Source organism: Amia ocellicauda, chromosome 12, assembly GCF_036373705.1.
Source record: "Amia ocellicauda isolate fAmiCal2 chromosome 12, fAmiCal2.hap1, whole genome shotgun sequence".
In the NCBI taxonomy this organism is placed as follows: domain Eukaryota; kingdom Metazoa; phylum Chordata; class Actinopteri; order Amiiformes; family Amiidae; genus Amia; species Amia ocellicauda.
Window position 1 is genome coordinate 25,778,632 of NC_089861.1, and position 20,814 is coordinate 25,799,445.

At 45.0% G+C, this 20,814-nt stretch overlaps 4 protein-coding genes across 5 annotated transcripts in view; 2 read left to right on the forward strand and 2 right to left on the reverse strand.

Moving 5' to 3' along the window:
- LOC136764729 (pyruvate carboxylase, mitochondrial) overlaps positions 1 to 6,444 on the reverse strand; it is a 55,260-nt gene extending 48,816 nt beyond the window's left edge. The window contains exon 1 of the mRNA XM_066719021.1: positions 6,360 to 6,444. The gene's annotated coding sequence lies outside the window, so the exon portion shown is untranslated. The remainder of the gene's footprint in view (positions 1 to 6,359) is intronic.
- LOC136764728 (uncharacterized) lies at positions 901 to 4,431 on the forward strand. Of its 2 annotated transcripts, none has more exons than XM_066719019.1 (4): positions 901 to 1,060; positions 2,153 to 2,484; positions 2,659 to 2,915; positions 3,206 to 4,431. In XM_066719019.1, the coding sequence occupies exons 2-4, from the start codon at positions 2,193 to 2,195 to the stop codon at positions 3,368 to 3,370; spliced, it is 714 nt and encodes a 237-aa protein (XP_066575116.1). In that variant the 5' UTR covers positions 901 to 1,060; positions 2,153 to 2,192; the 3' UTR covers positions 3,371 to 4,431. The 2 variants fall into 2 exon arrangements, with proteins under 2 accessions (XP_066575116.1, XP_066575115.1); XM_066719018.1 differs by having other exon boundaries at positions 904 to 1,060; positions 2,656 to 2,915.
- Positions 6,374 to 16,334, forward strand: ctsf (cathepsin F). Its single transcript, XM_066719026.1, has 14 exons — positions 6,374 to 6,622; positions 8,347 to 8,463; positions 8,712 to 8,793; positions 8,878 to 8,930; positions 9,030 to 9,105; positions 9,222 to 9,335; positions 9,484 to 9,629; positions 9,797 to 9,893; positions 10,056 to 10,136; positions 14,097 to 14,216; positions 14,376 to 14,440; positions 14,609 to 14,699; positions 14,794 to 14,852; positions 15,025 to 16,334. Exons 1-14 carry the CDS (start codon positions 6,374 to 6,376, stop codon positions 15,097 to 15,099), a joined length of 1,425 nt encoding a protein of 474 aa, XP_066575123.1. The 3' UTR covers positions 15,100 to 16,334.
- Positions 16,335 to 16,336: 2 nt separating this feature from the next.
- Positions 16,337 to 20,476, reverse strand: banf1 (barrier to autointegration nuclear assembly factor 1). Its single transcript, XM_066719029.1, has 3 exons — positions 20,384 to 20,476; positions 19,220 to 19,400; positions 16,337 to 18,256 (listed from the first exon to the last, which is right to left on the reverse strand). The coding sequence occupies exons 2-3, from the start codon at positions 19,343 to 19,345 to the stop codon at positions 18,110 to 18,112; spliced, it is 273 nt and encodes a 90-aa protein (XP_066575126.1). The 5' UTR covers positions 19,346 to 19,400; positions 20,384 to 20,476; the 3' UTR covers positions 16,337 to 18,109.
- Between the last annotated feature and the right edge of the window lie 338 nt (positions 20,477 to 20,814).

Genomic DNA, 20,814 nt, shown 5'->3' on the forward strand with positions numbered 1-20,814 from the left:
TGATGGCAGCAGCAACTTGCCTGTGGCCTGTGAGTGAGCGGCTGCAGTGACACATTTCCAACGCAAGATGGCGACGTGTAGGATTTCAATCTCGCTCTCTCTCAATTTCAATTTCAATTTTAGGTGCTTTATTGGCATGACAAACACATTCTCTCTTTCTACCCAGCACTGGTTCAAGCCCAGTCTTGATTTAGATCAGTATGTATACTGTTGTTGAAGCAAAGTGAATCGGCCTTCAATGTTTCTAGTCAGGATAAGAATTTACAGACGGGCAGGGGAGGGATGGAGAAGGGAGTGAGACTCGTTCGGGAAATGTATCTGTAGCAGTGCCAGTAAAAGTGTCTTTCGGCTTGCAGCTGGAAATCTGAGTCCTCACAGTGATAAGAAATGTCTTTTGAATCTTTTGTTAGTTACTCTTTATAAACTGCTAGGTCCTGCCTGCGTGCAGAGAGATCTTGAACTGTGTCAGACTGCCTTCTGATGTCTCTCCCTGTGATCACTGGAATAATAAAGTGCTATGGCTACCTCTGAACCCAAATTTCAGCTGCAGATTGCTATGTATTGGTGTTTTTGTCATCTGGAGTCAGCTGTGCTCAGTCAGGGTGACACATCCAGCACAGCAGGAGGAAATGGAGCATCACTGGTCATGTGTCCATCAGCAGGGCCGCTGTGGTTAAACACACACTGCTCTGTCACAGGCACTGCTCCCTGTGATTGACCAGCACACTGACTGACTGACTGACTGACTGACACAAGACAGAAAGACAGCCTGACTGACTCATGAATCAGAAATGCAAGCCAAGGGATACTTAATCAAAGTACTTTGTAACCAAGCAAAGTTCTTTCCCTCCCTCTCTCCCTCCCTCCTTCCCTCTCACTCGCGGAGTAGCCAGGAGGCAGAGTTTTACAACAGACACACCTCTCAACCACAGGGAAAAAGGGAACAAAGACAGAGACAGGGAGAGAGAGAGAGAGACAGAGAGAAGAAGGAAGGGAAGAGGAGAGGAGAGGAGAAGACAGCTTTGTACCACTCCAGTGTCCACGGGACGTAGTGCAGTTGGTGAGTGTATTCCGTCTTTTTCCTCAAAGTTATCAACTTGCCACCAGACAGCTTCTAATCCTTATATTTTATTATGATGATGATGATTCTTCTTATTATTATTATTAATATTATCACCATTATTATTATTATTATCATCATCATTTGATCATTGGTTCAGGGTCCATCTCTCTCTCTCGCTGTGTTTCTGCGTTTAAGCACCAATGTCCGCCCCAGTGATTGTGTGTCTGCGTACAGGGGTGCTCAGCCCCTGGGCTGAGGCCTGCAGGACGCTCCGCAGTGCTTCCTAACCCCCCCAGTCTCCTCCACTGGTTTATCGGCCCAGCGCTTGTCTGAGGGTGGCACAGTGAAGATCCCAAGCAAGCGCATGCAAGGCCCACGACGATGTGTTTCAGACAGTTTCAGTTTGTCATCAGGGCACCTGGCCCAGGTGTTGAAAATATATGTGGTGGAAATTGTGCTCGTCAGATATGTGGACCCCACACTACAGACACAAGCACCTCTACACTGTATAGACCTGTGTATGTCTGTGGGCTTGAATACTCCACAAAAAGGCATAGGGGTCAGATATCATCTCCCATGTAGCATGTGTGAGTGTGTTGTGTCTTTCTTTTGTATCAGTGTCTGTGTGTCTCAGTGTGTGTGTCTGTGTGTGTGTGTCTGTCTGTCTGTCTGTCTGTGTCTCCGTGTATGTCTGTCTGTCTGTGTGTGTCTGTCTCTGTGTGTGTGTGTGTGTGTGTGTGTGTGTGTCTGTCTGTCTGTCTGTCTGTGTCTCCGTGTATGTCTATCTGTCTGTGTGTGTCTGTCTCTGTGTGTGTGTGTGTGTGTGTGTGTGTGTGTGTGTGTGTCTGTCTGTGTCTCAGTGTATGTCTGTCTCTCTGTCTGTGTGTCTCAGTGTGTGTCAGTGTGTGTCTGTCTCCGTCTGACACGCTGGCTCTCAGTGTCAAAGTCTGTATGAGGCTGGAGGCTGGAGGCTAGAGATGCTGCCAAGCACTTATCTGTGTCATAAACTCTGAAGAGCTGATACTGAGTCACTGAGAGACTGTACTGTACCTCACTTCTCTCTCATTCCTTTTATCTGTGTTTCTATAGAGGAAGAAACACAGAGACACAGAAACACAGACACCCGATCATGACGATCAGCCGCAGATCCCTGAGACAAGCCCCCTCCTTCCTGGACCGCTCCTCTGGATTCTACGGGCGCCTGGAGGAGAAAGGAGCGGCCAAAGAGGGGAAGGGCAGGCAGGAGGGCGGAGAGGGTGAGGGGCCGGGAGGGCTGTTTGAGGACAACCACGGGATGCTGCAGGACGATGCTGCCCAGCTGCTGCCACGGCAACAGAGCAAGAGACGCAGTCGCCGCTGGAGACGGGAGACGGGGAACAGTACCGTCACAATGGAAACAGAGGACAGGCCACCCAGCCCAGGTAGTAATAGCAGGTTGTAGGGTAGCTACACAATTATTGCTGGTAGTGAAGGCTGTAGTAATTGCAGCAGTAGTAGTAGTAACAGTGGTACTATTATTTGTACTGTTTCTAATGCATCCACTCTCTCTCTTTCTTCTGCTCTTTAACTCCTCCCACTTGTATGACTGACAGCAGTGCTGCCAGGAAGTGAGTCAGAGAAGAGGCGGGACTACCATGCAACCACCGAGGGACACACAGACGCCGTCACTGAGATGACGGTTACCATGGCGGCGACCAAGCACCCCCTCATCCACTTCGGAGATGGGGAGGGGGCCGACGACCAGGTGCTGATACAAGACAAGAAAATGGAGAAGAGAAGAGGAAAAGGAGTGGTGGAGGAGGGAGGGGAGATGAAGGTGGCAAAGAGGAGTACTCTGAAGAGATACAAGAAAGTGAGTTTTGGTTTTAATTTTTATCATTTCTGTATTTTGGACATGTTGACAATCATGCCACTGTGTACCCATTTAACACTCAGTCTCTGTTTCTCTCTGACTCTCTGACTCAGTATCTCTCTCTCTGTTTCTCTCTCTCACTCTGTGCCTCTGTTTTTTTCTGTCTCTCTCTCTATCCTTTCTCTCTCACACTTTCTCTCTATAAAAACACTCAACAGTATGCAGTCTCACATCCTTTATACCCTCTCCCTCTCCCCCTCCCTCCCTCTCTCTTTTTCTCTCTCTCTCAGGCCTTCGACAGGGCATTTCGCCGAGGCTGGGAGGCCTTCATAACCAACCTGCACACCATCACCCTCGCCCCCGTCTCTTCCTCCCCCTCCTCCTCCCCCTCCTCCTCCTCTCCTCAAAAATCCTCCTTTTTGAAGCATTCTTCCAATCTGGGATACTACAAATAGAGTCCCTGTCATCACAGCACCCTGACACGCACCTGACCTGACTGAACTGCACTGGACTGTAGTACACTGTAATACTGGACGGTATTACATTGTTATAATGTAGTGTACTCTATTACACTGTTATACTGTAGTGTATTACACTGTTATACTGTAGTGTATTACACTGTTATACTGCAGTGTATTACACTGTTATACTGCACTGTACTATGTTGCACTGGTGGACTATACTATACTACACCTTACTGCACTGTACTGTATTGCACTGTACTGTAGTGCTCTGCCCGGAACTATACAGCTATACTGTTCTTCTAAAGTGACTTTAATTTATTATATTGCTCTGTAACCCTAATTTAACTGTACTATACTGCACTGTGCTAGACTGTATTGTACTGTAGTGCTCTGTAGTATACTTAACTGCACTGTATTGTAGTACACTATGCTGCACTGTGTTGTACTGGACTATACTGCATTGCAATGCCTTCTACAGTATTGAATTATACTACACTGCACTGTATTGTAACAGACTGGACTGATCTACACTGGGACTGGACAAAACTGGATTGATGGGGAGAGACAAGAGAGAGATTGATGGGGAGAAGGATAGAAGGAAGATGGGGAGAGAACAAAGGGGCAGAGAAAGGGAATGGAGACCGGAAGAGAAAAGGGGAGGGAGAAGGAGAGAGAGAGAGAAAAGGAAAGAGGGAGCAAAATAGAGACACAGAGAGCGAGAAATGACTGACTGATAAACTGACTAAGAGAGGAAAGGGAGAGCGGGAGAGAGGAGAGGGGAATGGAGAGGCACTTGTTTATAGCCTCTTTGATAATCCTGTCCACCCAATCGCTTATGCCTCCTAGCTTTGACGCCCTACCGGTGTGATTGAATACAGGGGCTGAGCTACAGGAAGCCATTGTCCTGCCCTCCCCGTCCAGCTGTCAATCACCTGCATCCTTTGTGCCATTTCAACTGTTTTGTGCTAAAACTTGTAAAAATACTGTAAAAATAAGTAAATAAATCAACTATTGTGTAAATAAATGTAATAAATCAACACTTGAAAACTGTACATTTGAATATTTATCAGATCTTGATGACCTTGCTCTGGTCAGCTCTCTCTCTCTCTCTCTCTCTCACACACACACACACACACACACAAGAACACTCATTTCCAATCAGTCCACAGCAAACAGAACTGAGCAGTGGACTTTGGACCCAGAGTCTAAATATATCCATGGAAAACAAAGAACACACACACTCGCACATTCCAGTGTATCTCAGATAAGTGATTGATAATCCGAACACTGTCACTGTGAACATTATTACGTAACAGTTTCCGTGGACAATCATTAACCCGCTTCTTCTTCATCGCAGGTATAGACCCGTGTCGCACGTACTGTGACTGCCGAGTATTTATCTGTCCTTATCCATAGAGTGACCGTACCGTAGGGGGCACTTTGAGGCCGGGACGGGATTTGAAAGTTGCTGCTTAAAAGTGCGGGTAAATAACGCGGGGATTGTGCGTTTCAGCTTCGACGACATTAAAATCTGTGTTGTTGTTTTTAACTGGGCCCAATATACAGGTAAAACTGGAAAACTGCGGATGCTCAATGTCACTGATGTAATGGCGAGATAACTTTGTGCGTTATTGTTATTTTATATATATATATATCATTTCATTCATAACCACTAACAACGCAAAACTTAAGAACGGGTGAATACATGGCGATGCATTAAAAAGTGAATTAAACTGTTCAGTATTGTGATTCATTTCTGAGTGCCATTCTTTTCCGAGTTTCTTCGTTTGAAACACTGATCCGGCACCAGAGAGAGAACATTCAGTAAGAGATCCTTGTTGATACTTGTTTTTAGTAGGTTATGATGAGATAAACAGAAAGAGAGGGATGGGGTGGAGAGGTGGAGGACAAGAGTCTGCGTGTGTCTATCGCCGCCTGCTGTTCATTATTGGCACTGACCATTTGACAATTTGACGGGACAGCGCCAGCAATGGGACTCAGTCGTGTTCTCCCCCCACGGCGCTTACTGTTTTCTGGCGAGGTGGGACGCACAGACACACACAGAGAAGCGGCGTATTGAACAAGCAATTAGCAGATATACTGGACCAAAGAATAGGCTGTGAACCTTTAGTGCCCTATCATTATAATGATTAATAACAAGTACTTCTAATGTGCAACAATAAACATGCAATAATATGCATGTGTTGCGGCTGTCCCATAAGAGAGATTTATTGGCCATACCACAGTTTTGTTGTCCTATATGATACTATTTGGATGGGTATATATTTTGGTCGCGTAATGTCATGGTTACCTGATGACACTTTTTCACTGTCTTTTAACACAATTTGTCCTGTTTTCCGTATTGGGCTCGTATTTGCATATTAATGCGGGTAATACGTTATAAAAAGGTACTTAATTCGTCTTGGCGGCTATGTCCACAGGATCATCAGTTATAACAACACATTCAACGTTTTAATATACAGTTAATTGTAGTGTAATGTGCCACCATAAAAATACGGTAAAGTGTTGTTGATTTCCCAAATGATTGATGCATAACTAAAACAATAAACGATTTAGTCAAGACAAGTTTCGACTTTGTTGCTTTAAAATCATTTTAAAATAAATGATAGCCGAATTCCGAATCCTATTTGCGTCTTTATGCCTTTTTACGAGTTTTAAACAATGCGTATGAGGAAAAACTGAAAATTAACGTCAGCAACATTTTTTTTTTGTACTAAATCCACCTTTGTGTGTAATTTTGTGTAGGACAGTACAAGACAACATCGCTCACTCAGACATCAGCGCCATGTCAGTGCGGGGCGACACGCCGAGGATTACGGCAGCCGCCATGTTTGTGCGGGGCACTGCGGCGACGCGTGAAATCCAAACGCTGACAGGAGGAGCAGGCGGCGTCTGGAAACTGGGACGTCAACAGCCACAATAACAAACCATAACCAACCCGCCATACACACACACGCACCTCTCTCGCAGAACATGAAAAACGGGTCGAATCGGAACCGGGTCTGCCTCCTCCTCCTCACCCTCTTCCTCGGTTCGGCTCTGGCCCAGGGAGATGCGCCGGAGACCAGGCGGCTGTTCGGGGCGGCCGGAGCTGCGGTCCTGGTGTCACAGTCGGACTCTGGGCTGCAGAAGGCGGTCCAGTTCGCCGAGGACCGGTACAACCGCGGCTCTAACGGGCCGTACCTCCGCCGGGTCAGCCGAATAGTGTCGGCGACGAAGCAGGTGGCGTAAAAATGGCGTTTTGGGATTAATTCTGCCAAAAAAAAAGACCAAGTGTGCAGCACAGCCGGCTACTGCAGTTTACTGCAGCTTACTGCACGACGGGATACAGAGACACAGACTGGATGACCGTGCGAAAATCTAAATAAAGATAAACAGGCGAGCAAAATATATTCGGGTACAGAGTGAGATAGATAGAGCGACAGACAGATACAAACAAATAGGCTACAGTTTAAATCGAAAATCTAAGTGCGACAAAATACATTCTTTCGCAAATAAGTGGATAGAGACAGCATATAGATAGATAGATAGACAGTTTAATTGACAGATTATAAACTAGGCTACTTAATATATATTTTGCTAAAATCGGTTAGTATTGTATGTCGCGACGCAGTTGCAGTTTTAACTAGACCACTGGAATGGGACACAATACACAGTTTTTCAAATGTACTGCAGCACAGTACACTAGTCCTTATGTAAACACTATATGTAAGCCTATAATTTAATTTCTGATGGTTTTGGGGGGGTGGAGGGTTATACGACAAAACGGCAATTATATAATTTCCAGAGTAGAGAAATCAATAGCCTATCTGTGTATTTATGTATGCGATTATTGCATTGTATTCTGGATTATATCACTTATTCTCACGCATGAAGAGATGCATCGCAAAGCTAAAAAAATAAATAAACTGGCAGGAGCTGTTTTGCAATGTCAGAGAAAAAGTCTGTGCGCCTGCAGCAACCATGACAAAGGGGACACACACAGAATATTCTCCACATTCCAGAGTCAGCTGACACACCCACACACACACATACACACGCATACACACCACACACACACACTCACACACATACACACCACACACACACTCACACACGCATACACACCACACACACACACATACACACCACACACACACTCACACACGCATACACACCACACACACACACTCACACACATACACACCACACACACACTCACACACGCATACACACCACACACACACACTCACACACAACACAAACACACATGCACGCATACACACCACACACACACTCACACACGCGTACACACCATACACACGCACTCACACACATACACACCACACACACACTCACACACGCATACACACCACACACTCACACACAACACAAACACACACGCACGCATACACACCACACACAACACACACACACTCACACACCACACACACACACTCACACACGCATACACACCACACACACACTCACACACACACACACACACACATACGCACCACACACTCACACACACATACACACTCACATACACACACACATTGATGGAGAAGTTTAATACTTTACTGCAAATCGCCAGCAGAAAATCTTAGCATGATATTGAGACTAATTATAAACTGATGTTACCCGGGCATGGTGTGTGTGTTCAGGTCATTGTGTGTCAGCGATTGTGAATGCATTTGAATCCCATTCTGGTGATTCAATAATAATAATCGTCATACTAAAATCATAATAATAACTAGAATATAAAGTGTCTGAAGGTACTTTGTCCTCACATGACAGGAATTTGTACATTATATATTATTGGATATGTATTATTGTTATGGTGGTATGCAGGTTCACATCAATTATAGTTTGTAATGATTATTTTACATAAAAAGCATATTAATAATAATAATAATAGTATCTGTTTCACTGCTGTGTGACATTTGTGTTGTGTTGTTGTGCAGGTTGTGAAGGGTGTGCGCTACAGAGTAGTGGCAGAGTTGGGTGACACAGTCTGCAAGAAGAGCCCCCAGCATGACCTCCGACCCTGCCCGTTCACCTCTGACCTCAACACACGGAAGGTGAGGGCTTTCACTCTCTCTCTCTCTCTCGTCTCAATTACAATTTTACAGTCAGTCAGTGTCTCAGTCAGTGTCTCAATCAGCATCATGAGATGGTGGGTCTGGTCTTGTGACCCTTTCTCAAAACAGAGTGAATCTCATGACATACAACTCAAGAGAAAGAGAAGAAGAAACAGAAAGAGGAAAGAAACAACAACCAAATTTGTGTGTGTGCAGTGCAGTAACCTTGGCTGTGTCTCTGTGTGCAGGGGGAGGTGTGTCTGTTTGAGGTGTGGGATGTCCCATGGGAAAACAGAACAACCCTACTCCGCCAGAAGTGTACAAACACAGGTCAGTGTGTGTGTGTGTGTGTGTGTGTGTGTGTGTGTGTGAGAGAGAGTGTGTGGTTCTGATCCAGGTGTCTCTGTGTTGCAGGTGTCTCTGAGAAAAGAAAGGACCCCCTCCGCCACACTGTGCACCTGCAGCAGGTAACCGAGGGTGCTCTGTACTGGGAGGTTGTGTGTGTCAGTCAGTCGGTCAGTGTATTTAACTGTGTTTTTTTCTCTCGCGTGTGTGTGTGTGTGCAGGACGAGGCCCCTCTAGAAATCTCTGCCTTCAAGGACTTTGTGTTGAGATACAACAGGAGCTACAGCAGTGCAGAGGGTGCGGAGAGAGGGAGCAGGGAGAGAGGGAGGAAGGGAGGGAGAGAAAGGGAATACAGCACAGTTCATCCCTTTATTTCTTTTCTCACTCTCCTGTCCCCCTCTCCCTCCCTGCAGAATTCCAGTACAGGCTGCAGGTTTTCTCGGAGAACCTGGCGACTGCCCGGCAACTGCAGTCTCTAGACCGGGGCAGTGCTGAGTACGGGGTCACCAAGTTCAGTGACCTCACAGGTAACCCTGCAAGACACATGCACACACACACACACACACACACACACATAAAAATAAGGCAATCTCTGTCTCTCTCTTAATTCACATTCAATTACATTAAAAAAGCTTTACTGACTCTATCTCTCTCTCTCTCGCTCTCTCTCTATAGAGGAGGAGTTTCGCTCCCTCTACCTGAACCCTCTCCTCACCCGGGAACCCACCCGCCCCCTCCGCCCGGCCCCGCCTGCCCGCGCCCCCCCCCCCCCCGCCTGGGACTGGAGGGAGCACGGTGCTGTCAGTGCTGTGAAGGACCAGGTCAAAGAGAGATGGAGAGAGGGAGGGAGAGAGGGGGATTACAGGAGTTGTGTTGTGATATTGTTTTGTTGCAGAATTGTCGTGTAATTGCGTTGTTGTTGCGTAACTGTTGTGTAATTGTGTTATTTATTATGTAATAGTGTTGTTGTTGTGCTGTGTTGCTGCAGGGCGCGTGTGGCTCCTGCTGGGCCTTCTCAGTGACAGGGAACATCGAGGGACAGTGGTTCCTGAAGACTGGACAGCTGCTGTCCCTCTCTGAGCAGGGTGACTGTCTGTGTGTGTCTGTCCCTCTGTCTCTGAGCAGAGTGACTGTGTCTCTGTTTCTGTCTCTGGGCGGCAACTCTTTCTGTCTCTGTCTCTGTCTGTCTTGCTCTTTATCTTCTTCTGAACACACTAACACTCTCTCCCTCTCCCTCTTTCTCACAGAGCTGGTGGACTGTGATAAGCTGGATGAGGCGTGTGGGGGGGGGCTGCCCAGTAATGCATACAGCGCCATCGAGAAACTGGGTGAGAGAGAGGAGGGATTTACTGACAGCTACATCAATATACTGTTTTTCAATTAACTGACTATTGAGTCCCAGACACACTGACTGAGTGACTGACTGACTGACACACTGACTGACTAATACACTGACTGGCTGACACTGACTACGTTCCAGAGCCTGGGGGCCGAGCAGCTGAAGGCCCGGCCACCCATGGTAGAGAGACGGAATGGGGGGTGATAAGGAGATTAGCAGAAGAGGAACGGAGGGAGCGGGAAGGGGCATAGGCTGGGAGAAGGTCTGACAGATAGGTAGGTGCCAGGTAGGGCTGTGCGATATGACGATATATATCGTATGACGATAGAAAAACGTCTATCGTTTCATATTATACTCTATCGTTTATATCGTGGTGTCGCAAATCCCACTCTTTACGGCAGTATTTTTTGTCATTTGGACGCTTTGCGTTCTTCCCGGTTCTTCCACACGTGCCGGATGCAGGTAAGAAATGTGCATCAGAAACACAAACAAACATAGAGGAGAGTGAACTCGACACAGAATAACCACTATAACCAAGAGATACTTTAATGCACAAGCGCACACGTTGCACCCCGCTCTCGTCGCCGGGCTGAACTCGATCTGCAAGCACCCCCCACCCCCGCAAATTTAAATTGATATAATTTGTATAAAATTAATAATAACGTTTGTTTGCATTTTAATAAATTGGAAAGCAATGCAAACACATGCAGAAAGTATCATTTTCTTTTTATTAAGATGGTGAAGCAGTACAACAGTTAATAATAATAATAATAATAATAATATAACTATTTTGAATTAACATGTGTTATACCGGTAAGTAGAATCGAAACGTGACAGTCAGAAAGAAATGTCTCTGTCTAGCAGATGTTAAATGCGCCACTATAAACCCGGCTGTGATAAATCTAACTGAATCTATACCATTTTACAGCACATGTGTTGTGTGATTACTATTACTTGTGTTATTGTTGTTATGTGACAGAAAATCATACTGTGTATATGTGTGTGTATATATATATATCCCATAACAACATAACACACGTAATAGTAATCACACAACACTTGCCCTGTAATGTGATGCATTCTGTATTTCCCACAACAGCCTGCATGTAGTATTTGTTAGTTTTGCATATTTAATGATTAACGAAATACTTGTAGTTTGAATGTCTTTGGTCTTATTTTGTAGCTTGATTGGAAAAAAACAAGAATTAACAAGATATATATCGTGCATCGCACAAACTTCTAAAAATATTGAGATATTATTAAGTCATATCGCCCAGCCCTAGTGCCAGGTTATGAAGGGCTTTGTAAGTAAGGAGGAGTGATTTAAAGATGATACGGTAGTGCACAGGGAGCCAGTGTAACTGGATAAGGACTGGTGTGATATGTTCAGATGATCTAGTGCATGTAAATATTCTGGCAGCAGAGTTCTGGACCAATTGTAGTCAATTGGTGAGTTTAATAGGGATACCAGTAAGGAGAGAATTGCAGTAGTCCAATCGGGAAGTGACCAAGGCATGGATAAGGGTTTCAGTGCTGCAGTGTGACAATAAAGTATGAAGCGATGTTTCGGAGGTGGAAAAAAGATGTCCGGGTAATGGCTTTTATATGGGGTTCAAATGAGAGCATGCTGTCCAAGATGACACCAAAGCTTTTGACTTGTGATGACAGTGGAACTGAAAAACCATCAATGTTAATACTAAGGTTGTGGTGTTTAGAAATAATAGATTTAGAGCCGATAAGCATGACTTCCGTCTTGTTGCTGTTAAATTTGAGGAGGTTCGTGCTCATCCAGCTCCTAATGTCTTGGAGACAGTAAAAAAGGGAAGTGGGAGGGAGGGGAATGGTGGGTTTGGTGGAGATGTAAAGCTGCGTATCATCAGCATAGCAGTAAAAATTGACTTTGTGATGACGCATAATCTTGTCCAGCGGTAGGAGGTAAATTATGAAAAGAAGTGGTCCCAACACTGACCCCTGGGGGACACCCTGTGAAACAGCTGCACACCCTGAACTGTGTTTTGTTTTATTTGCACAAACTGTTGACGGTCAGTGAGGTAAGAAGAAAACCAAGAGAGTGCAACACCCATGACACCAACACTAGCCAAACGTTCTGTGAGGAGTGGATGGGAAATGGTATCAAAGGCTGCACTCAAGTCAAGAAGGATGAGAATGGATAGTATGCCTGATTCAGCAGCACAGAGAAGGTCATTGGTGATTTTTACTAAGGCTGTTTCAGTGCTGTGGTTAGAGCGAAAACCAGACTGGAATGGTTCATGAAGGTTATTGGAGCTGAGATGGAGTTGTAGCTGAGTGGCCACAACCTGCTCAAGTGTTTTGGAAAGGAAGGAAAGGTTTGAGATGGGACGGAAGTTGTTCAGGTCATCAGGGTTAGCATTCATTTTTTTAAGGATGGGAGTAACAGCAGCAACCTTAAGTGTGGAAGGTACAATACCAGTAGTGAGGGAGGAATTAATTATGCCAGTAATCAGAGGAGCAATTGCAGGCAGACAGGTTTTAACAAGGCTAGTGGGCATGGGGTCAAGTAGGCATTAGAAGATCTGGATCTACAGATAAGTTCAGTGATGGAATGCTCGGTGACTAGAGTGAAATCAGAAAGACAGGTAGTGTAGGCTGAGCCTTGTGGTGTATTCATCCAAAACAGATTATCACCAGGAGTACAAGGCAATTTTGATAGATATTGGTGGATGTCATGGATTTTTGTGTGGAAAAAGTTGAGGAACTTGTTACATTGTTCAGGGGAGGGGTCAGAAGGGAAGTTATCGGGTGGCTGAAGTAAATGTTTTACTGTGGAAAAGAGGGCTTTTGAGTTATTGTTACCAGAATTGATGATGCTAGAGTGAAATATTGTTCTGGCAGCAGAGAGAGCATTCTTGTCAATCAACAGGTGATCTGTGTATGCTTGGGAGTGAATTACCAGGCCAGTCCTCAGTGAAAGTGTCAATGAAAGAGACAGAGCGGGATTTAAAGGGAGCGAGGGTATTCAGGGAAGAAGAAAGACAGTCGTTGTAGTGCACAATGAGATTATGAATAGACTTGGAGTCAGGACTGGGGTAAGTCTGAATCAGATTGATAAGATCAGTGGGGTTGATGTTTTTTTTGTTTCTAAAGGTAATGGTGCGTTTGACATTATGTTTAAGAAGGGGGAGAGAGACTTCGAACATGACAGCTTTGTGATCAGAGATAGGGAGTTCTGTGTCGGTTATATTACAAGGATAATGCCGGTAGAGCAGACTAAATCTAAAATGTGACCTTTGTTATGAGTGGGAAATTTAACATTTTGAGTGATGTCAAGACTATCCAGTATTAACATAAAATCAGCAGCAAATCTACATTCAGTTTCATAGATATTAATGTTAAAATCACCTACAAGCAGTACATTGGGGGACATGGCACAGACAGAAGTCAATAATGAAGACAGCTGAATTAAAAACAGATCAGACGGCTTAGGTGGTCTATAGATTGTTAAAATGATCAGTGGTTGAGAACCTGTGAGTTTAAGAGCCAGATGTTCAAAAGAAGAGTTCTGAGGTAAACTGATAAATTTAACTTTAACATTATCCCGGTACAGTACAGCAACACCGCCCCCTTGCCCAATAGAGCGAGGTTGACCAATATACGAGTAACCAGGCGGGATTGATTGATTGAGATCATAAAAGTTGTTTGGCTGTTGCCAGGTCTCAGTGAAGCACATGATATCCAACTTCTTGTCAATAATAAACTCATTGATTATGAGGGATTTGTTAGTAAGTGACCGAACATTAAAAAGTGCAAGTTTAACACAGTCATTAAAACCAGAGTACATCACTGCCTTGATAACCTGAGCAGACTGTGATCGGCGCTACGCAGAGAGTGAGAGAGACTGGCACGCTGACTGACTGACTGACACACTGACTGATTTTGGATGGCTAATCCATGGCTGTATTCCTTGCAGGGGGTCTGGAGACGGAGGCGGACTACAGCTATACGGCACACAGACAGGCCTGTGAGTTCAAGCCTGGCCGAGTTGCAGCCTACATCAACAGCTCTGTGGATCTGCCCAAGGATGAGGATGGTGAGGGGAGGGGGGGATCAGAGGGATGTAGAGAGACAGAGAGAGGGACAGAGGGAGGGAGGGACAGTGAATTAGAGAAGGAGGGAGGGACAAAGAGAAAGAGGCAGAGAGAAGGACACAGAGGGACAGAGCTGAGCCGCTGTCTTGTCTCTGTTTCAGAGATCGCAGCCTGGCTGGCAGAGAATGGCCCGGTGTCTGTGGCTCTGAATGCCTTCGCCATGCAGGTACCTAAACACATAATATACACACAACATACACACACACAAACACACTAAATAACACACATGCTTCACAGGACACGTTGAACACACACAATAAAGTTGGCGTGTTTGTTCTAGGGTAATTTGTGTCTTTCCATTGCCCCCCCCCACCCCCCACTCTCTCTCCCCCAGTTCTACAGACGGGGCGTGTCTCACCCACTCAGGATCTTCTGTAACCCCTGGATGATCGACCACGCGGTGCTACTGGTTGGCTACGGGCAGCGTGAGTACACCCCCAACCCAACACCACACTCCTGCAGCGAGAAGACCATTTTGATTGTGTGTGTGTGTATAATGGTGTGTGTGTTATTTTGCAGGCAATGGAGTCCCGTTCTGGGCCATTAAGAACAGCTGGGGTGAGGACTATGGCGAGCAGGTGATTGCTAGGGGTTATTAACAGAAAATACAAATAAATAAATCATGTTATTTAAAATTCCTATTCCATAAGATTAGGTCTCCAGCCCTGGTACTGTACTGTACTGTTTCCATAATTATAATGATAACTGTAATAATAATATTACTAATATTAATAATGTGATCTCTTGCAGGGCTACTACTACTTGTACAGGGGGGCCCGTCTCTGCGGGATGAACAGGATGTGCTCCTCTGCAGTGGTGGGGTAGAGCCGAGACACCGGGGCCCTACAGGGGGGTCCCCACAAACATCCCCCACCCCCCCAGGGCAGCCCAACACACACACCGTCGCCCACAACCTCACTCATAGAGACCCTTAGAGCAGTGCTTCCCAACTCTGGTCCCGGAGGAGCCCCTACCCTGCTGGTTCTTGTTCCAACCGAGCGCCCAATTGCTTAGGTTTGATTTTTTAAATGTTGTAATAGAGTTGGTTCTTTATTAAGTTATTTATACAATTCTATACTTAACCCCTACTGTTTAAAATTATGAAAAGGCTCTGATTTAGGACATTATTAGTCCAATTAAGGGTTCAATTGAGTAATTGAGTGCTCGGCTGGAACAGAAACCAGCAGGGTAGGGGTCCTCCAGGAGCAGGGTTGGGAACCACTGGCTTAGAGTTAGAGCAATAATGAACAGGACTGTTCAACGAGTCATAAAACTTCCGGTCAGTGACTCTACAGCAGTGCAATCCAGTCTGCGACAGAACCAGCCCTGGACAAATGCAGTGTACAGGTGGTGGTGAAATGTTTTTAAAAGCAGAACAATATAATCATAGCAAAGCAGCACTTACTGAGATAGCATGCATGTTAAACTGTGCATGTTCAGTCACAGGCTACGACCTGCAGAGAAGGCAGAGAAAGGCAAAAGGCAGCACACCGATCAAGAGAGAGAGGATTCCTGTCGCTCTAGGCTGGTTTGCCCCCATATACGTCCACACACAGCTGCCCTGTGCAAACAGACCAGTGTCCCTGCAGCAGCGATTGCACAATACAGGGACTCAAACACCCTTGGATGGGACACCAGTGTTTCTTAGCCGATCGGATTGATTGGTTGTCAGAAGCCATGTTTCTGCTAATTGTAAATAAAAACAAATATATGACAAAGAAGAATGGAGACAGGTGTGCGAGTTCATGAGTGCAGGGAGGGCGAGGTGTTGACGGCGTCTCCAGCAGGCCGAAGCAGAGGGTGTCTCACTGAGCCAGACAGGAAGGCGGACAGAGACGGGGATGCCAGGTCATTCACAACAGCAACAGAGATTGTAAACCTGGGAGCAGAATGCAATTTAGTGCTTGATTCCCTGTATTTCACACACACAGACATACGACACACAAACAGCTGCACAGACACAAAAAGACACATGACCCCCACCCACACGTGTGTCGTCTTCAGTCCTCCTGTAGTTTTGAAAGGTTTTGTGAATCAATAAAGAAACTCCTCCAAACAGGGATGATATTTGACTTTAAAAATTTTATTTAAAAAAAATAAAATGACCAAAATAACAAATTCAACACCCAAAACAAATAAAATAACTAGCTCCATTTTGAAACTCAAGGTTAAACATAATCCCCACAGGCTGGGGCAGCTTGCAGACAAACCTGCCATCACATTTTACAGGTCAGAAAAAGAAGAAAAAAACGACAGATACCAATATTTTGGTAAATCGGTGGCAGAGTTGCAACCACCCCCACGGTCTACAGACTGAATCCAGCTGGACCTCGAATTCAGCACAAGGCAGCGACCGCAGAGCCAGGCAGGACACCAGCCCACCGAACTAGCACCTCTCTATGCATCTCTCTCTCTCTCTCCTTTGATTTTTTTTTCCTTTTCTTTCCTTTGCGTTTCATGTTTGTTTCCCAAAGCCAGATTTTGCATCGCCAGAAACCAACCCTGCCCTGCTGAGCTCCTCTCCCACTTTCCCTCTCTTTGTCCACAAGAAATAAACTTAAAAACATAAAAATGATATTGGCTGAAACACATAAACCCGATAAAAATAAAAAACCCAAAGCTGTTGCCGAGAGAGACGGGGTCCCAACTGAGCTTGTGCCCGGACTCTCTTCTCTTCCCCCTCAAGCGTTTACAGTGCGTTCAGCAGCCTGACGGGAGGCACGGACGCTGCGGCCGTCAGAATGTCGGGAGGCGTCAAGAGTTCCGGAAGGAGTGGGGAGACTCCTCAGAACCCCCCCAGAATGAAAGAGAATAGTAATAATAAAAATAACTCCCTCCTACTGGAGAGAGTTGAATGCATTGCACCGAGATACTCTTGGCACATACAGTAGCAAAGTAAAGCCTTCAAGGCCTGTAACCTTTTGGCATTGTTTTTCCCCCTTAAAACTGGAGCCTCCCAAAAACTGGGTGCAGAGATCCGGGCCATCCCCGATTGTATTCACAACCCTCCCCACTCCCTTTCGTCACTGGTTAAATCGCCTCCTGGATAAACACGTTAAAATAAAGTTTAAAAGCATCATTACATTTTTTTGTTTGTTTTATTAATAACCCCCCCATTTGAAATCAACCAAATTAAACCAGTCAGTTTTTAATTTTATTTTTCATTTTAAGGTATAAAAACTATTGTCAGTATTTCAGCGGCTGACTCTGAGGTATGGGCCCGGGGGGCCGAGTGGTGATTTACTTTTAAAAAACATTTAAAAAGTCAGGTTTACCCAAAATCTCGACCTGGAGAGCAATGCTGTGTGGCATTCGGAGCTCAGTCATCATTGGAAACATGAAATAACCCTTAAGAACCACAGATCTGGTAAATAAAATGTGTGTGTTTATGTGTTTCTGACAAGTTACTCACAGTGGGTTCTTAATTAAACCAACAATTCATGAACTCAATTGAGAGCCGCGATTAAATCCAAACCCTCAAAACGCACGTGTGAGTGAGTGCAAACACACACATACAATGCACCGGCCAGCACTGAAGCTCTCCATGGTTTCAAAGCAAACAACCCCCCCCCCGGCTTTGCTTTTCCATCCTCGGATCTGATATGAATTTTCTCGGACTTCGCTCCATCGCTCTCCCAACGGTTTGCCGGAGCGGCATTCGAACCGGGATTCGAATCATCCCAAAATATATTTTGAATTGTATGGAAATAAAAATAAACCTATACCAACAAAGCAAAGAAAAACTCAACTTAAAAAACACACAAACACAAAAAGAAAAACCGTGAGAGAAGAGCAGGCAGAGAAGAAGCGACGCCCTCGGTGGAGTGGGGCGGCACTACAGGAAGGAATCACACCACTCGCGCAGACAGCTGTAGCAGTCGTTCTGCTGTTTGGAGTTGGCGCCGCACGTTTCCTTCAGCCAGTCGCGGAACAGCTCCTCGTCCTTCTTCAGAACCAGGAACTGACCCAGGACCACATATGCCTGCAGAACACACACACACACACAGTGTCTCTTAGTTACAGAAATACACATACCAGAGCAACACACAAATAGTAGCAACTCAAAAAAAGACAAGAAAAGAGAGATACCTTGTGACACTCACACATACTAGACACAGAGAGAGAGAGAGAGAGAGAGAGAGAGAGAGAGAGACAGAGACTCACAAACACAACGAGACTAGGGTCCAACAGATATTTGTAAAACTATTTCAAATCCTACATTGTGTTTTGGCTATGATTCGTATTGCAATGTGTTTAACATATGTATTAAATAAGTTACACTTCCAAAGGCATTTTTATTTATTTATTTATTTTTAAACAAATGCAACTGTGCTGCCTGCACTATAACCTGTCACTGTGTGATCGGCAGTATTGAGGACTGAGGACTTGTGAACCTGAGAGAACCTGACACGTGTAAAATGCAAATATAAGCCAGACCAGCACTGAAAACTCTTTATTACATGTTTCTATTTGTGTGTGAAACTGCTCATATACCTTGGTCTTTGTTCTAATGTATAGAACATGCATGTTTTATATTTGTCCTTTATTCTCTGTTATTCTAATATTTAATTTATTTTAAAATGAATGTTACATTTATTATGTATAATGTAAAAATCCTGCCTTCAGTGCATATTTGACAATTTCTCTCTGACAGGGGGAGGTTTGAGGGATCCATGTTAGAAAATGTCTATTATGCATGCTAACAAAAAAAAAGTAAATAATAGGCAGATATATCTGTAATTGGGAAATTCAGCTTCCCAGTTATTGGTATCGGTTCCAATAAAATTGTATCGGTCAGGCTCGAAAAGAGACAGACCCAAACTAGACACTCTGCAAGACTCCCACACACACACAGACAGGGACAGACAGACACGGAGACTCTCACACACACACACACACACACACACACACAGAAAGAGACACACTGACACACGCACACACTCACCTTATCAAAGCCCTTCTCCTCCAGGCGTTTGCCCAGAACTTCCCCGATCCCGGCCAGGGCCATCACCGGCTTCTCGCCCATGGGCTCGGCCACAAACTCCTTGTGCTTCTGAGAGGTGGACGACATGGTGGCGGACTCACTGGCTGCTGCTGCTGCTGGGTGCCTGTCTCTCTCCTGGCCTCTATGTCAAAATGAAACCCAACACAATGAGTTTGATTGTTTTCCTCCTTGCTCCCTTTCCTGGAGCCCTTGTCTGTGACCCTACATCTTGACAGCACTTAGCTTTCACCGTCCAGGATGTAGGACCTCACTTACTGTACTTGTGTAAATTGGAATTGGAATTTGTAAAATGTATTATTTTGAATTGCTATGTTTTAGCTAAGTTGAATTTGTAATGATTGATGCCTTGTACTTCTCTGTATTTTTGCACTTATTTTGTAAGTCGCCCTTGCCAAGAAATGAAAAAAAAAAAAAAAAAATAATAATAATAATAATAATAATAATAATAATGAGTTTTGTTCTTCCTGGCCGGGACACTCCACACCCCCGGAGCCTGCTCTATGCAAACACAGGCAAAACCACACCGCTGGACACATCTGTCAGCGCTGGCGTGGAGTACAGTGCAGTCCAGCTCAATATAAGATGATGATCAACAATCTACAGTTACACGCATTTAAGTATATTCATGTTAGGATACTACCAAATAAGCAGTAGGCACGAATTGAAAGTGAAAGCAGAGCAGTTACGGTGCACTGTCCTCAGTGCAATGTAACGAGTGCACCGCTGCCACCGTCACATCTTACTCGTTCCCACACAGTATACCTGCGCGCACATGCCGGGGAAGTGCCGTCCAACCAGCGCTGTCTAACGAGGGATCGAGGCGGTGTGCGTGTTTTCAGCCAAAATATCAACACACAGACACGTGTGTGCATTACATCATGTTACATGTAGTGCACGCACACACTGGGGTGCTAAAAGTGTCCGACAAACACAACGATTGAGAATATGACACATCCACGCACTCACTATCGGGTCCACACAATTGCCTGGCATCCGTTCACCGGACTGTAACTCTGTGTGTCGCCGCGCTGTGTTTATTTAGAAAAACGCCGGGTTAGGACTTCATAGAACTGTGTAATAAATGATGGATGTGTCTATTTTTACCTCTTATTGAAAGTGGGCTCCTTTCAGTTTCTCCACAGCCTGCGCTCTCGGATTCCAACTGCACTTCCTGATCCCGCCAAGCCCTCCCACCCCGCCAGAGCCCCGTTTCCGCTTCCGCTTTCGCCACGGTGACGGCCCCTACAACTCCCATTTTAATAATATATATTTTTGTACAAACCAAATAACTTGAATACCATACCAACTACGTGAAATACATACTCACAAATGTTTTTTTCTTGAATTCATATATTATATAATATTTACCATAAATGCCCCTGTAGAATAAAATTGAGTAACCATTATTAAAGCTTAATATATTAAAAACCTTAGCAGTTCAGTTGCAATCATTTTCATTTTTTTAAGTGAATGAAGATGTATCAGTTTCGGTGCCGTATTTGAAACCCCGTTATTACAGATGTCCACTCAATGCG

Bases quoted from the DNA above. Each gene is read 5' to 3' on its own strand.
- LOC136764728 (XM_066719018.1), top strand. From the start codon at position 2,193: ATGACGATCAGCCGCAGATCCCTGAGACAAGCCCCCTCCTTCCTGGAC. The intron at 2,485-2,655 runs GTAGTAATAGCA...TATGACTGACAG, and splicing joins GGACAGGCCACCCAGCCCAG to CAGTGCTGCCAGGAAGTGAG. The intron at 2,916-3,205 runs GTGAGTTTTGGT...TCTCTCTCTCAG, and splicing joins CTCTGAAGAGATACAAGAAA to GCCTTCGACAGGGCATTTCG.
- ctsf (XM_066719026.1), top strand. From the start codon at position 6,374: ATGAAAAACGGGTCGAATCGGAACCGGGTCTGCCTCCTCCTCCTCACC. The intron at 9,630-9,796 runs GTCAAAGAGAGA...GTGTTGCTGCAG, and splicing joins TCAGTGCTGTGAAGGACCAG to GGCGCGTGTGGCTCCTGCTG. The intron at 14,217-14,375 runs GTGAGGGGAGGG...TCTCTGTTTCAG, and splicing joins TCTGCCCAAGGATGAGGATG to AGATCGCAGCCTGGCTGGCA.
- banf1 (XM_066719029.1), bottom strand. From the start codon at position 19,345: ATGTCGTCCACCTCTCAGAAGCACAAGGAGTTTGTGGCCGAGCCCATG. The intron at 18,257-19,219 runs GTGAGTGTGTGC...TGTGTTCTGCAG, and splicing joins AGGAGAAGGGCTTTGATAAG to GCATATGTGGTCCTGGGTCA.